At 51.0% G+C, this 16,583-nt stretch overlaps 1 protein-coding gene across 2 annotated transcripts in view; it reads right to left on the bottom strand.

The window, feature by feature from the left end:
• Nucleotides 1-12,411, bottom strand: part of NDUFA10 (NADH:ubiquinone oxidoreductase subunit A10) — a 48,848-nt gene extending 36,437 nt beyond the window's left edge. Inside the window, exons 1-6 of one of the 2 annotated variants that reach the window (XR_003434900.1) lie at nucleotides 12,269-12,411; nucleotides 8,564-8,732; nucleotides 7,606-7,821; nucleotides 6,977-7,063; nucleotides 4,887-5,008; nucleotides 2,873-2,952 (exon numbers count right to left, since the gene is read on the bottom strand). Coding sequence is in view for 1 of the 2 variants with exons in the window: in XM_027116785.1 (XP_026972586.1) it covers nucleotides 2,873-2,952; nucleotides 4,887-5,008; nucleotides 6,977-7,063; nucleotides 7,606-7,821; nucleotides 8,564-8,732; nucleotides 12,269-12,343 (749 nt within the window). In the remaining variant the exon portion in view is untranslated. The remainder of the gene's footprint in view (nucleotides 1-2,872; nucleotides 2,953-4,886; nucleotides 5,009-6,976; nucleotides 7,064-7,605; nucleotides 7,822-8,563; nucleotides 8,733-12,268) is intronic. The other variant, XM_027116785.1, reaches the window with a different exon arrangement.
• Between the last annotated feature and the right edge of the window lie 4,172 nt (nucleotides 12,412-16,583).

Raw genomic sequence — 16,583 nt, 5'->3', positions numbered from 1 at the left:
ACACCAGAGCGCCCCCTACTGACGGGAGCCACATCTACACCAGAGTCAATACTCCAAGAACACAGGGCCCCCCACGCATATGGCCACATACAGCTCCTCCAATACAAACTACTGGAAGCAGAGCTCCACCCAACATTCCTGCAAAGCGGCTCCAGGCGGGAAGCCCGGCCCCTGTGCAGTGTCGGGCAGCAGCGCACAGGACGGCCTGTAACACCATCATAAACAGAGTGGAGTTTCCTCCTTTCAGGTGAATAAATGCATCATCTTAAACAGACTCTGTAGTCACAGTGCCGCGCTACATGTGTCGCGTGAAGAGCAAACAAACATCAACAAAAAACCCTCTTTTTTATTTCTTCTGGTTTGCTCACTGCTTATCAAAGTAGAAGCCAGCGTTCGGGCCTGAGGGGCCCGACTGGTGGTGAGTCTGCAAGGAGAGAGACGGAAACAGAAGGACAGCAGCGCAGCCTCTCGGAGGGGAAGCCCGACTCCGTGCCCCAACAGGTTCGGCTCCACAGGCAGAGCCAGACCGTTGGCTGCAGCTTCCCCTTTCAGGTGGCTGAGGCTGGGGACCAAGAGAGAAAGGAACCAACCCGGGAATCTGGGAAGTCCGTGCGGCAGAAACAGAGGTCCGTTTCACAACGCACAGCAGGTCCAACACTCCTGAGCGACTCTGAACTAACTGAGCCCGTGGCACTTAAAAACATCCAGACCCAGCCCAACCTGCGAGGACGCCGGAGAAGCCTCTCCCTCCAAGTGCGACCTGACTCTAGGAGAGCGAGCGGCCCTGGCACGAGGGACCAGCAGAGGCCGCAAAGGCCCCGCTGTACACGGCTGGCGCACCGCACGTCCTCAGGGGCACCTCCCGACGAGGGCCCCGCACACCACAACGCAGGAAGCTCACCCCGCCCGCAGGTTCCTCAGAATGAGGTGCAGAGAAAGCTGCTGTTTCAAGCCCGGGAATCAGCTGGAAGGCACAACACCTGCGCCGTTACGGTGACACCACCAAGCTCCCAGACTGACCCCGCGGGGTGACCCAGCGTGCAGCACCACCGTCCAGCAGAGACCAAGAGCCAGTAAAAACCCATCCTTAGGAACTACCAGTCCATCACCAGCGAGCCACGGCCTCCAAATCGTGCGGCGACCCACAATGCCCGTGGCCGACCACCGAGGCAGGGATGTGAAAACAGAACTGAACGTCTGACCGTCTGCCCTGACCGTCCACTCCACGCTGGGATTCACCAGTCACCAGAGGGCAACGTGCTGGGCTGGGTTCACCAGCGGAGGAGGAGGCTGTCTGGTCTCCAGCACAACGCAAAGCGGCCCCTCGGGAGCGCTGAACCTTGGAGAGGCCACGAGCTGACTCCCAACGCGGCTCAAGGGCGGAGCGCCAAGTGGAGCAACGGATACTTAGAATCACTGCTCAACGCTTCATGATCAGGGAGCCCTGAGGGTAAGTTCTGGAAAATAACTGCCACGTACAAGAAGAATCCCACCCCATCTGCAAGTTCAATCTAGCCCGTGCTTTGCTGATGCCGCAGCTGAGCGGCCTATTGGAGAACCTGCCGGGCAGCCTGTCGGTGGTGATATTGTAGCCAGAAGATCTCCAAGAGGAACCTTTGGAACTGAAATCCGAGGGCCAACCACCTCTGTTTATCCTCATAGCTCTATACATGCCCCTGGACAAGATTTACAGAACTGGCTTTTTTCCTGCACTTCTGGCCTTGAAAATAGAGCAGTACGACCTACAGTCCGCCCTGTTGCTTCTACTGCCTATGAGAGAAAAGCTTATCACAAGCAAGCAGAGATACTATAAGCCTCAATGCTCACAGCTAAAAAAATTACATTCCAATTTAAAATCAAACTTTTCTTCCAGAACTGCTAGACATTACTTTGTTTTTATTCACAATTTTACAGTTACTTCGAAGTTTTAAACAACAAGAGCATAATACTTTAAGGTATCAAGAGAGGCTTACGTTTTCTAAAAGTCTGAGAAATACTACTAGAGACCTTCAGTAACAGCATTATTCAAACATCCTAATTTTACTTGGACTTGAGTGACAGTAGGAGATGACTCCTTCCACACGACACACACACAGACCACAGAATGACCATCTAGAGAGAATGGATGAAACCACGAATCCCTCGGTGCTTTCAATGAAGAAAGAGGGAGGGAGAGAAGAAACCAAATGGAGAAAGGTCTGGTGGTGTTTTCATTTAACCCAGACCCCACTTAAGAACATCTTTCAAAGGTATGTACAGACGTTGCTGACCTTTCACAAATTCTGTGTGGACTCACTGAGCACCTTCGGGCAAGGCTTCCAGGTAATAAACATGACCATTCAGTTGCCACCTAGAGTGAACACATGAGTTCTCTAACCCTAAAACCTGTCACAGAATACAGCTTCAGCTCACTTCTAGCATCAAATATTCTAAAAACACAACAAAAAAATGTCTTGGCAAAATAAGCAAATCAAAAAACAAAAGTCAACCCCAAACCTACTAACTCAAACTGAAATATCTGCTGTCACTGTTGCTTATGAACGTCACATTAAAACTCCCCAGACGACATCCACTGAAATCAACAAGAGCGCGCCCCTGGGCTGGTGGGGCCTAAGGAACTGCACGTATGGAGTTCTGGCGGATAAATCCTTGCGACTTCCCTGGCGGCCCAGTGGTTAAGACCTCCTCTACCAATGCAGGGGGTGCAGGTCTGACTCCTGGTCAGGGAGCTAAGGTCCCACATGCCTTGAGGCCATAAAACAGAAGCAATACTGTAACAAATTTAATAAAGACTTTAAAAACGGTCCACATCAAAAACATCTAGAAAAATAAAATTAAATAAATACATCAATCCACTGTGCCCTGGGCTCACCTCATCTCAGGAAGGAAGGTCCTCTTATAGGCATTCTCGATGCCCTGAAGGTAGGCGGAGGTGATCTTCATCTCATGTGGCTAAAAAGAAGCAGAGAAGTGTGATACGTTTGGACTTTTCTTTTTCCCGTGCTTATGGAAAATGTGAGACAATCAACGAACAGCTTTCCTAGAACGAGTCACGCTGGGTGCTCTAGGAACTGTGGGGTGATGGGAGGGGCTTCGGTACCAGTTAGAACAGTTCTCATTGCACCGCAGAGAGCACGGAAGCCTGCCCAGGTGAACGTATGGCATGACCTTTCTTTCACAGACTCTAAGAGGTGGACTTAGAACAGGATCAGGAAGAACCCCCTTTATAGTTACAGCCCCGCCTCCCGTTCTGGGCCGTGCCCGAGTGCAGGCGATGCAAGACGACACGCCACACGAGGGGACTGGGAGGGGCACTGGCCCACTTCCCCCCCGAGCCGCAGAACCTGCCCCCGTGGCCCACCCCGCTTTTCTACCACTCACCCCCACCTCTCCCGCTTTTTCCATCTCCACTTCCCTTTCATACAACGTTTGCCAATTTCAGAAACATAAAGCTCCAATTATGAGTGGCAAGTCTCCATACTGAAAACCTCTCACGGTTTAGCAACGCTAAAGGCTAAGTTATCTGTCACCCTGTCTGATTTTCTTCATGGCATTTGCCTTTACTTCCCGTACTTCTTATTTATTTCCTTGTTTACTATTAGTCTCCCCGCTAGAATATAAGAACACACAACTATTAATGACATAATGTTTCTTTGATAAAATGTCTCCTTTACTTAGACACAGTGGTAATTTTAGCTGGTGACAGTATTCATGGAATACTGGAAAAATAAAAATGTTCATAGTTCTAAGTTGTTCCTCAAGATGGTTTCTAAAATATTGCTATCCAGATATCAAAAGTTATCTAGAGAATTCTAAATATATATCTTCATATTTCTCAACAAACGTCACTCTAATAAGCAAAAGTGTTCAAAATTATTCCACTGAATGATAATTAAATACTTTTGACTTGCAGTTCCCTCCTTCCGCCACCTGATGGAATATTCTCCAAAGTCTACCTTACACATCACACTTAGGAGGAAACTCTCACACAGGTGCAGACTGGTAACCAACAGGGAGCCACGGGTGTCACATGTGTTCACCACCAATGAGCGAGGAGGGGGACCCACAGCATCTTTCAGTTGCAGCAAAGACGCCCAGAGCGTCTCTGCCACCTTGGCAAGGACCTGCCATCAGAGAGGCACTCACGGAGCACCCACAAGACTCCCAGCGCTAAGGACGGGCCCTGGGATGACAGATATACAGGCAAGCCTACCTTTTCATCACAATGTCAAAAAGAGCATTTCCTCCCAGGAAAAAATACTCCAGGTAGGAGGGATCTTTCCAAATAAGAACTAGTCAAAAGGGCAAAGACGGGCCTTGTTGACCTGCATCCTGCATCACACCTGCAGAGCCAACCTCAAATCGCAGGGTTTCTAGGCACCTGTCTGTCTCGACGCCCCTAAGAGTTAATGAACGCGTGTGGAGATCACTGCTCTACTGTTTTAGGGTCACTGAGTAGGAAAAAGAGGAAGACAGGCCCAACATATGGGAGTGGTAAACTGAAAGGGTATTAGAAATTATTTTCAACTTGTAGGAAACAACAGGGCATGAAAAGCCCATTAGAAAATCAGAAAGGGAAGTCCTGTCAGGAGATGCACCCATCCTCAGAGTGGCTCAGGTGACCCAGGGTCAGGGGACAGTGGCAGGATGGTACCAGGGACGGAGAGCACTGGAGGAGAGCAGTGAGCGGCCAGGGCCTCCTTCAGTCGCCCATCTCACAAGTGCCCGCTCCCCCGGGGGGACCCATGTGCGTGCCCCCGTCCCTGTGGGGGCCATCAGGAATTCACAGTATCCCACTATAAGTATCGGTGTGAAGCGCTGATCTATGTCAAACGTAACGAGGACACATAAAGAGACAGCGGTCTTGGACTTAAAGGCTGAGTTACGTTTCCCTTCTTCTGGATCCGGCTCTGGATCTCGGGAACGGGCACGTCGACGTAGATGACCACGTGAGGGGGCAGGTACTCGCAAATGGTGACCTTCTTCACCTCGTTGTAGTGGTCCACACCTGGCACAAGAGAGGCACCATTTGTCAGCCGATGGTCCACGGACAGCCCTCAGATGCACACTTCTCTTCAAATAAAAGGCCAAAGGTACACGCGGTTCTCAGAGCCACGTGTCGACCTGCGAACCACGTAACAGTCACGGCCGTTACCGCCAGCTGCACACAGTGGCACACGGCGACCTCAGCACTCACAGCCACCCTGCAGGGCAGGGCTTCTCATCTCTACAGACCAAAAGAGTCAGGCCAGAGAAATCAGGCAACTTATACCAACACTGGGATTTAAGGCCCGGCCTAAGAGCTTTCTAAAGGCCAGACCTGAAGTGCGCCCGGCCACACGGAGGGTGCAGCACCTTTACCCCCTCCCAGCCTGCTGCCCCTCCGGGTCCTCCTCGCTGCTGGCCCCATCGGCCCAGCTGGGTCCACTCTTCCTCTCCCACAGAGCTGAGCAGCCGGGCTGGCCAAGAGCGCGCCCGTGTCCAGGTCCGCCCAGCCCAGCAGGCTGCTCCGCTGCCCGCCACGGGCCTCCCTCCCGCGGGGCCCCCTCCAACCCCGACTTGCGCCCAAGGCTCTCCTTTTCCTTGACCTGCCTTCCCCGAACACATCCTTCAGATAAACAAATTCAAACCTAACCACAGGCCTCCCGCACCTAAAACCCCTCAGGGGCTCCTCAGTACTTTCAGGAGAAACCTAAGCGTCCCGGCCAAGGTGCCCATCCTGCTAGCGCGGCCCTGCCCGCCCCTCCGCCAGCACCCGGCCCCCTCCAAGCCGCACCAGCGCCTGCTGCCCTCAAAGCCCCTGTAGCGGCACCACCAACGGCCCAGCCAGCGCTCACACCTCAGGGACGCTGCCCACAACACCCCGTCTCCCGACGGGTCAGACACTCTCGACACGCTTCCTCTGCACCAGGGACCATGCTGCGCAGCCAGCAAGTGCGCTCACTGCAACCACGCACCTAGGCTGCTTCCCCCCCCCCCCCCCCGGATGGCTGCTTTCCCCCCCCGCCCCCCAGGATGGCTGCTTCCCCCCCCCTCCCCCCAGGATGGCGCGGGCCTCGTCTCACCTAAGGCAGAGCCCGGCACACAGCGCGCACTCCGGAAAGGCCGGCTGGCTGGCCTCGAGGCTGTCGGAGTGTCTGTGTGACTCAGCGCCTGGCTCAGCAGCACGGGCTCTGGCTGCCCTCCGCACAGGCACCAGGACTGCGCAGACAGCAGGACGGGCCCGCAGACCAAGGGCGGCCCCCTCACCACTCAGCCTTGGCTGGCTTCGGTCTCCCCATTCAGGAACCCACCGCTCATACTCTGCGCTCCAGATCTAGCCACCTGCTGGATCCAGGCGACCAAGCTCACGGTGAAAATGCCCACAGGCTGAACGACAACATGGCCTTTCCACAGCCCTGTCCAGCACACGCCTAGCTCCAGACACCCCGGCCCCAACCGGACGGGTTCCCTCACTCCTCACGGCCAGGCTACTTTAGCCAGGAGTCTTTGTTCTTGTCACTGGCCACTTGCCAGACTTTCAACAATCCCCCAACCCAGTGCTAGTGTCCCTAAAAGCACTAGACCAGCACGTGCAGGAGAGGAGGAAAGGACACGAATGCTGCAGTCACAGGGGCCAGCAAAGAGGAGGGAGGGAGGCACGGGAACAGGACCGCTCAGTGAAGCTAGGCACGGGCCACGGAGCCACGTGGCTGTGCCGCAAGGTGGCTGGAGAGCCAGGGAAGTTTCCTGGGAGGCTGTGTGGAGTCGGCGTAAGCTGTGCGTTCAGGATCCAGTACACCACCGTGCTTTCACAGGGAGAGACGAATTTAGGAGGGAAAGAGGGTGGAAGGAATTGCTTTTTCCTGTGGAATGGCATTATTCATCTATTTAACGGATGTTCACAGAACGCATACTAACTGCAGGGTGAGTGTAGCAGGGCCTTTACCAAGTCACCCCATGCGCCCAGGAAGGCCAGCCTGCCGGCCGGACTCACACTGCTTCCGGATGAAGCCCTGTCGGTACATCGCCTCCACAAAGACAAAGTCACTGTAGACGGAGCGCTCCAGCACCACACCCTGCCCTGTGTAAAAACATGGAGACAAACATCAAAACCCAGATAGTAATTAAAGCAACGAAAACTAGCCCTTTCGTTTTAGAAAGGGAAAAAATTATTTACAATTCCATTTCCAAACCAAATATTTTCAAAAGAACATACTTGCACTTCTAAGTGGGAAATCATTTTCAAAACTACAATACTTTTTTGGTTTTGGCGATACAATGTTCTGTTTCATTCTTTCAGCCCTGATGAAAGCATCCGGCTACTAGAGAAAGGGATTTCGTTTTGGAACCATAGGTCCTGCCCCGTGCCCCCCCCCCACCCCGTCCCTGTCCACTGCAACCCTGCCCCCATCCCAGATGCTCAGTAAGACCCCCGGGGCGTCCGCCCCACGCCCACCACCATGGATCTCAGAGAATCCATGATCTTATTGGAAAGCCAGAGCTTGCCTCATCAAATACCCTTTAAAAAAAGCTCTAATGAGCAGCAATCTAAAACGACTGCATTTCAGAAAAGGGTTCAAGTGCAGGACACGCCCGACAGCTACCCAACCACAGATACTGCACCTGTGCTCAGCAGGTGCTCCAAGGCGTCCGCGTACTGCAGGAGGCGACTGGCGTACAACCAGGACTGCAGGCGGTAGCTGTTGCCGTCATTACTTTTCGGGTCGTCGTAAAACTTCTCCAAACTGCAGTTGCTGCTGAGCTGTATGTCCAGGGGTTTCCCATCCCCAGTGGTGCTGGCTGCATAATGGATCCCCGCCTCGGGAAAGTGCTTCAGGCCTGAGGAGAGAAACAACCGGACAAAACATGCTATGGGCACGGCGCATCCCACCAGCAAGCGGCGGAGATGCATCTGAACACCATCGCTGAGGCCGGTCAGCGAAGACCTGGGGAAAGTTACCCTGACACCTGTGTTCTTGGTGCGTGAAAGGGAGCACACGAGACACGGAAGACGACATGTCTGAAGCACGTGTGCAAGGGCAGCATGAAGCCCCAGGGCCGCATGGCAGCATTTCCCACTGCACCGCCGTATGAACTCCTCCTGAGGAGAGCTGCCCCTGAGCGGGGTGCCCGCTGCATGCAACTGGGCTTTGGCTTGTCAAACACTAGAGAAAGGCACGGGGACGACGCCAGCTCCAGAGTCGGGAAACGGAGTGGACGCCTGGCCCTACACAAAGCAGCCTGTGACCCAGCTTCTTACTGAGGTTGCCCGTCCGTAAGTGAGAGGAGATTGTCAGCCCTGTTCCACGGGCTGTTACGCAGTTCAAATGAGACTGCTCCTGTGAAAGTGCTCTGCTTACATGGTCAAGATAATCCCAATTCAAACTGACAACCAGTGTGGACTTCTAAAATTTTCCAAATCTGAAAGACTAAAAACAGCTTTTTCAGTAAATATTTCAAAAGCGTAAAATACCTACCTCAGGCGCAGTTCTACCTGCTCAATATTAAAGCAAAATCCAACTCAGATAAGTAACTGTATATCTGAGAAAGTCGTGTCACTCTGCAGGACACAAGTTCATACCTAGCTTCTCTGCTATTTCTTTTGCAAGCCTGCCTTTCCCCGAACATATGTTGCCGTCCACAGTTATCACTTTGCTCTTTCCCGTCAGCTTTTTGGTCGTTCTTTCACCAAGCAGGTACGCCAGCGGGCCGTACTGCAGCTTGCACTGGACACTTGTGTGAATTCCTCCCTGAAAAACACACAGCAGACAACAGCACGTGAGCATTCTGGTCACCGCGGGCACCAGCAGCTATTAGGTAAATATAAATGCCAAGAAGACCCCTGGTGACAAAACACCGACCTCTGTATAACCTATTTGTTGAATTACTGCCTCTCAGCCCCACCCCCGACGTAAGTTCATAAAGACAGCGATTGCCTGCTTTGATCACTGCTAAATCCTCAGGGCCTGGAACAGGACACGCTTACCACGTTCAATAAAAATTGGATGGACGGATGGATGGACGGATGACAGAAAGGCAGGAAGGAGGGGGAGGGGGGACAGGGCGGAAGGGGATAAGGAACATTTCTCTAGTGCAGGCTCCCGTCCTGAGCTCTGGAACGGGTTATCTCATGCCTTTAAACAGCTCCTGATGTCCTAGATGTCCTGAAAGTACCTGAAAGCTAACAGACCTAAAACTGAAATTCAGCATCCGCACCCCAAGCCCCAATCTGCTCCCCTCACAAGCTCCCTATCCACCATCCACCAAGCAGAACAGAGCAAAGCCACGAGTCACCTTTGATACCCTCCTCCTTCCTCCAACTCCATAATCACTCACAAAACCCTACTGATCCTAATCTGAAGTCTCTCGGGCCAGCGGCCCCTCCCCACCCCCAGTGCACCGATTCTGCGACATCCTCATGTCTCTCGTCTGCAACGCTAATGCCTGCTCTGTCTCCTGTCTCCAGTGTCCCAATCTACTCTCCACACTGAAACTCAAACAACCCCTATCCCTGAAAAACAAAAAACCCCACGGATCAGCAAGGGGAGGAGCTGGAATGACCCATGCAGTACCGCATTAGAGCTACAGACACAGCATGAACTCGTTTAGTGGACACAGAGAAGTACTTGTAGATGTGGGCACGTGCACAGGTTAGTACAGTACACTCCCTTGCTCTGTCTGCTGAGAGGACCTGGAAGCAACAAAGCTCCAAGATCAGTCACACGGAGTACCTAGGTCTTGGTTTCTAACGCCGTTCTCCAGTAAAAGGAACAAGGGCTCCTCAGAGAAATGGCTCGTTCTACGCCTACCAGCTTGCCAGGCCAGGTAGTAAGGACGTGCTCAACACACACCGTGAGGGGCAGGTTACAGGGACACAGGAGCCACCTGAAAGAGCTCCCAGTGGCCACAGCTGGAACGGTCTGAGCAACAAAGGAGAGCTGTACTGAACTTTACCCCCAAATTTAAAATAAATATACACAAGTCCATACTGGTATAAATAAATAAATGCGGAGAAGAGACAAACCTCCCATAAAGAAGAATTCCAAACAATTTATGTGGCTGCTCTGCCTTCGAGGAAGGGAGCCTAACCCCCCACTCCCCGTGTGCACGCAGTGACTCCCCTCCAAAGAGGACACGATGGAAAGGAGGAAGCAAGAGTAGCTTCACAGCAGAGACACTACCGCCACCTCAGCCAGGTGACGAAGGTCCTCAGTGATAAGTCATGCTCACAGTGTACCTTTCATATTATGTGATGAGAACAGCACTTTGCCTCTGTGCTCTTCCTCCTAAGAACACACAGCCCCAGTCAAGTCACGAGAAATATCAGACGGGTCCCACTGAGGGACAAACTACCCACACAGTACTGCTCAAAACTGCCAAGGTCAACAGAAACAAGGAGAATCTGAGAAGCCACCGCAACCAAGAGAAGCAACAGGAGGAATGATACATGTCAAAATGCTCACAGAGTAACACCTGCAACAACAACAACAACTGGAACCAACCCAAGGTCCACTGACAGGAGACCAGGAGAGTAAACTCTCAAATCCCAACAACTGCGAATACCCAATTTACTCAGCTGCAACTGTGTGTCATTCACTCATTCATTTATTCATTCAGCAACTGTTCATTAGATTCCCATACTGTGCAGTCTTTTTGCTAGACGATGTGGATACAGCAGTGAGCCAAAAAATTCCACAGGATAACAAAACAAGTAATTATGCAGCATATTAAGTAAGTGCTGTGAAGGGGAGGTCGGTTTACGGGATGGGATGTACGTTAAAACGGGTGGTCACGGAACCCTCGCAGAAAGAGTGACATTTGAACCGAGACTGGACGGCAGTGAGGGAACTGGCCACGTGGCTACCTGGAAGAGGGTCTCCCTCTTGGGCGGGGGGAACAGTAAGCGCCAACACCCTGAGGCAAGGTCAGCAAGGCCAGTGTAGCTGGTGCCAAGTGGACTGGGTGCGGGAAGAGTAGCAGATGAGATAAGTGACGGGGTGTTAATCATATTGGTACCTTGCAGTCAAGAAATTAATCACTCTCTCCTCCAGGTTACCTCTGAGCCACGTGCAAACTGTCTCCCATCTGTGTCCCCAACTTGAATCTACCTCGGATGTGGCTCAGAGCAGGTGCACAGTGATATGTGAATGAAGCAATCAACTCTTCCCCGACTTCAAATCTTTAGAAAGTGTTTTTTTACGGTTATGACAGTTTTTCTATTATTTCCCATCCTCAGTCCCATTCTTCTGCTCTCTGGAATCACAGGGAATAAGTGATCTTTCACGACACATTCCCAATTCCCTCAATTATTCCAAGTATCAAGCTGTATACCCTTTTCATCTTATTCATTTTCTCTGGACCTACTGAAGGCCATCTACATCCCCTGTAGGGAGTAGCGTCCAGAGGTGAACACAGTTTTACAGGTGGGTCCATCTAGTGTGTGCCCGGCAGCCCCCTCTACTCTGGGGCCCTCACTGTCACTAATGCAGGGAAGTACGCTGGGTGTTACAGACAATCACCTTTCCCTCTTTCATTCTTTCTCTCTTTCTTCTATTTTGCAGCCCGAGTTATCTCCTGAAAACATTTATATGACTTTTTAATAAGGTTATTGTACTGTTCTGTTCAAAATCCTTTGCTCATCAAAATCCTGAGCACAGAGGTCAAGTCCCTCTACAGTTCGACACCAACGTTGCTCCAGCCACTAGTATCCAAAGGAGCTATGATAGTCACTGTCATAAAATAGTTTTCCTAAGGTTTCCAGCCACAGTTCATTTGCTTGTCTTGTTGAATCCGCGTACGACGTCATTCCACTGTCTCTACCATAAGAAGTTCTCCTAATCCTTCCAGATCTAACCTGAACGCCTTCTGCTCAACGTTTCTGCTCAACGTCACATCGCCCCTTACCTGGCCCTTGACAGCGCTGCCACATGAATTAATGAATGCATGAGCGCCCCCAGGCTCTCGGGGCTCGCCCACACCAGCTCATTCGCCTATCGCACAATCGCACTGGGTAATAATATCTGCAACCTGGCCTCCCCGAGGAGGGCGGCCAGGCCGCCTATTCCCCTCCGGGCCCCACGTTCTGCTCGGAGCTGAGAGAAAACGACCTGGAGAAGCTCGCGACGGCCCTTCCGAGGCCTACCCTCGCGACTGAGGACAAAACTCTCCAGGGGACAGTAGGATCCCCCCCGAGAATGACGCCGGGAGGCCCGGGGAGGTGAGGAAGGGGCGGCGCCACGAGGACAAGCCAGGTCCCACCCGCGGCCTCCGCCCGCCGCCGCCTCACCACGCGCTGGACGACCGCCGCGAGGCCCCGGGAGGTCGCGGACACGGGGACCAGTCTCAGCAGCCTCAAGGCCATGGCTCCGCTGTCAGCACCGGCTCAAGGACCCGAGGGGACGCAGTCGCAGCAGGGCCCCTCCCGCGACCGGCGCGCCACAGTGACGTCACTGCCGGGATGTCCGCGCAGCGCCTATCGGGAACTTCCGGACGGCGGACGCAGGCGCGCAGAGCGCAGCTGGGGGCTGATTAACTTCGGGTCTCTCTTGGCGTCCGCCTCCTCTGGACCTTGTAGTGCCCGCCCGCCCGCCGCCCGGGCTCCAAGGGGAGGGTCTCCCGCCGCCCGGGCTCCGAGGGGAGGCCTGCCCACTGCCCGGTTTTGAGGACGCGCAGTGCGGGGAGCCGAGGCCGCCCCAGACCTCGTAGTTACTGCTGCAGCACATCCCGCGTCCAGGACGCGCCCCACCCTCCCAAACTCCCTAGACCGGCAGGTGCGGACTTCAAAACCACCTCCTTGAAAGTGTCTCCATAGCTCACAAACCACCCGAGGCTAGGAAGGCGGCCTGGGGCTAGGGGCGGGGGGTGAAAGGAGGGCCGGCGTGAGAGCGACCCAGGACGAGCGCGGGCGTCCGAGAGGCTCTGAAGGAGGACCGTAGACTGACCTTCCCGACCCACGGCGCTTGTCCAGCAGGGCCGGCCTGGCTGAGGTCCGCGCATCCTCCGCCTCTCCAGGGCCCATCTCCCCGCCTGGCTCGTGACTCCAGGTCTAAGAGGTCTCATACCCCTTGGCGGGCCTGGTGTTGTCAACACCTTGAGTAACATGCAAACAAAAGCTGTCCTCATTCCCCTGTTAAAAGCTCAATGATCCAATGACCGGGGGCCTCAGTTCCTTTCAGGTTAGAAGGTGACTTTAATGTGAGATTTCTTACCTACCAGGCTGCCGTTTGAAAAGCCTTTAAGATCCTCACTCTCCTCCGCGGGCTTATTGTTTTTAACACCCTAACTTTTGTTTAAATTTCATTTGGTTTTCAACTTTTCAGAATGATCATGGAGTTGTAAAAACGAAGGTCCTTTCAATGGCTGTTTCTCTAATAAGAGAATCCCTGCTTGTCCAGAATACAGATTCCTAGTCCCCAGTGCCAGAGGGTCTGATTTAGAAGATCTGAGATGGGCCCTAAAATGTGTTTAACAAGCTTCCAGCTAATTCTGATGTCAATGAGCCACATCGAGAGAATAGTGTTCTACACCCTGCATTGTCCGGCAGCATGGGCCACTTCCAGATCCTACACCACTGTGCCCCCAGCCCCAAGCAAAGCTCCTAACACATCACAGGTGCACCTCAAATACAGCTGGATGAGCAGGCGTGACCAGGTAGCCCTAAGTCATCCAGCCCTGTGGAATCACCGCTTGTTACCCAAGGCGTGGCTCTATATTCTGATGTGTCTGAGAAGCTCCGTGTCCTTGCCAGCGCGTCTGAGAAGTCCGGGGGGGTGAGGGCGGGGACACCTCCCTGTCAGACTCTCTGGCCTTGTGTCACTGTCCACATCATTTGCATCTTCCCTCCAGCACTCCGGTTGTCTTTCCTGCTTCACCCCAAGCAAACACACATCCTTCATCTCACTTCCCAAGAAAAAGTTCTGTGTTTAACAACTTTTACTGATGCCCTAGCGAAAACGGGAGAGCGATCCCAGTAGGAAACAAAATAACCTTAAATTAAATATAGGACATCACTGTCTTAGGACTAGGGAAAGAATTCTTTGGCTTGACACCAAGTGCATAATACAAAAAAGGAAAAATTGGTAAACTGGACCTCATCAAAATTTTTAAAAAGTTTTGCTCTGTGAGAAACCCTTAGAGGATGAAAAAGCAACTGTGGGGATGGGGGTGGAGGTGGACACCTGCAAACCACAGGTGTGACCAGGCACTTGCATCTAGAACACATAAAGAAATCTCAGAACTGAACAGTAAGAAGTAATCCAATTAAAAAGTGGGCAAAAGACATGAACAGACATTTCATTGAAGAGGTTATACACATAGCCAATAAGCACATGAAAAGATGTTCAACGTGATCAGCCATTAGAAAAATGTAAATTAAATCCACAATGAGATACCACTTCACACTTATCAGAAAGGCCAAATGAAAAACATAGTGATAACACCAAATGGTGGAGAAGATGAAGAGAAGCTAGTTCGCGCATACACTGCTAGTAAGAATGTGAGAAGGTACAGCCGCTCTGCTAAAGAGCAGTTTAGCAGTTTCCAAATTAGAAAAGGTGTAAAACTAAAAATGAACTGTAATACAGCCTAGCAATTACAGTCTTAAACATTAACCCCAGAGAAATGAAAATTTAGGTTCACAGAGAAACTCGAATGAACGTTCGTAGCAGCTTCATTCCTAGCAGCTAAAAACTGAGAACCACCCACCTGTTCTTCAAAGGTGAACAGCTAAACAAAGTGTGGTACATCCATACCATGGAACACTGCTCGGCTAGAAAAACCAATGGACTGTTGATACAGGCAACAGCCTGGACCCCTGGAGAGAATTATGTTGAGTGAAGAGAGTCCATCTCAGAAGATTACATACAATGTAATTCTGCTTAAGTAACATCCCTGAAATAACAAAATTATATAGAGATGGAGAACAGATTAGTGGTCACCAGAGGCTAGGGAATGGGGGGTTGTGATGGAAACGTTCCATATCTTGATGGTGGTGGTCCACGAAGCTACACAGCTGACAAAATAGCATAGAGCTACAAGCGTATCTGCGTGCATGTGCACGCACACACACACAGGTGCACGCACATAGGTGAATGCATGTATAACTGGTAGAATCTAAGTTCCATGGATTGCATCAAAGTCAGTGTCCCAGTGTGGAGGCTACCATCATGTAGGACAGTGTCATCGGGGAAGACAGGGTGAAGGGTGCACAGAACCTCCCTCCATCTTTCTTTGAAACTTCCTGTAAATCTGTAATTGTTTCAAGAAGAAAGTTTAAAACATTGTGTTCTATGTACCAGCAACAAGAGAGATAAAAATTTTTAATTTTAACTTTAAAAATTTAAAAGAAAGGATGTCATTTGTGTTAGAATTTTGTTTAAAAAACCCAAAAAACTCAAATCCCCAGAAACATGTGAAAGAGCCCTACACTGAAAACCACAAAAGTATATCAAGAAATTGAAGGACTTGCAAATGAAGAGAGGATTTGCCGTATTCTTGGATCAGAAGTCTCAAAATTGTAGAGGACAGTTACCTCCAAATTGATCTATAGATTTAATAGAATCCCAATAAAAAGCCCCCCAAGTTTTCTTTTGTTGAAATCGACAAGCTGATTCTAAACTGTATCTCCCCCAACCCCCATTGGGAAGGACTAAGAATAACCAAGGCGACCTTGAAGAAAAAGAACGAGGACAGAGGATTTACTACCAGGTATCAAGATATATGAGGAAGCTGTAGTAATTACAACAGCATGGTATTAGTGCAGGAATAGACAAACAGACCAATGGGACAGAATGAGGAGTACAAAAAGAGATAAGGGTAGATAGATAGATAGATAGGTATTTGGTTTATGAAAAGAGTGAGGTTGCGGAGGGGAAAGCATGGTCTTTTCAATAAATAGTGGGTTCCTGTCAATTTCATATCCCTATAGAAAAGAATTAATGTTGACCCATATCTCATACCATAAATAAAAATCAGTTTTGGATGGACTGAATCTAAACATGAAAGGTAAGACAACAAAGCTTCTGGAATTAAACAGGAGAATATCTTCATGATCTTGGAGGCAAACAGATGGAAAATAAAGGGCTAACTATAAACGGGGAAAATGAACAAATTGGACATCAAAATAAAAACCTTCTCTTCATCAAAAGACACCATTAAGAGAATGAAAGGCAAGCCCAGCCACTAGGGCAGTTTTGCAGTAAATATAACCAACAGAGGGCATGGACCCAGAATATGTAAGAACTCCTGCATGTTAAAAAGAAAAAGTGACTCAATATAAAAATAGGCAAAAGACCTGATTGCAAGAGCCCTCCAGAAAGGGCACATCCGGAAGGACATTAAACCACTAAACTTACAGAAGTGCCCAGCAGCCTTGGTCATTGGAAATGCGAGTTAAGGTTGCAGAGAGAACTTCTTCTGCAACCCCAGAAGAAAGGCAAATAGAGAATGCTTAGCGTGCCAAGTGTCGGCAAGGATATGCAGCTACCGGAATTCCCACGCACCCACTTGGGGAAACAGTCTCGCCGTTTCTATGAAGCCTGATCATACATGAATCTTTTGTTGCAGGAACTGTAGGCGTAGCCTTTATGTACGTAGGTCTGGCC

Source organism: Aethalodelphis obliquidens, unplaced genomic scaffold (assembly GCF_003676395.1).
Source record: "Aethalodelphis obliquidens isolate GAN/ISIS:26980383/991018 unplaced genomic scaffold, ASM367639v1 scaffold2, whole genome shotgun sequence".
Lineage (NCBI taxonomy): Eukaryota > Metazoa > Chordata > Mammalia > Artiodactyla > Delphinidae > Aethalodelphis > Aethalodelphis obliquidens.
This window is presented reverse-complemented; position numbering and strand designations above follow the sequence as displayed.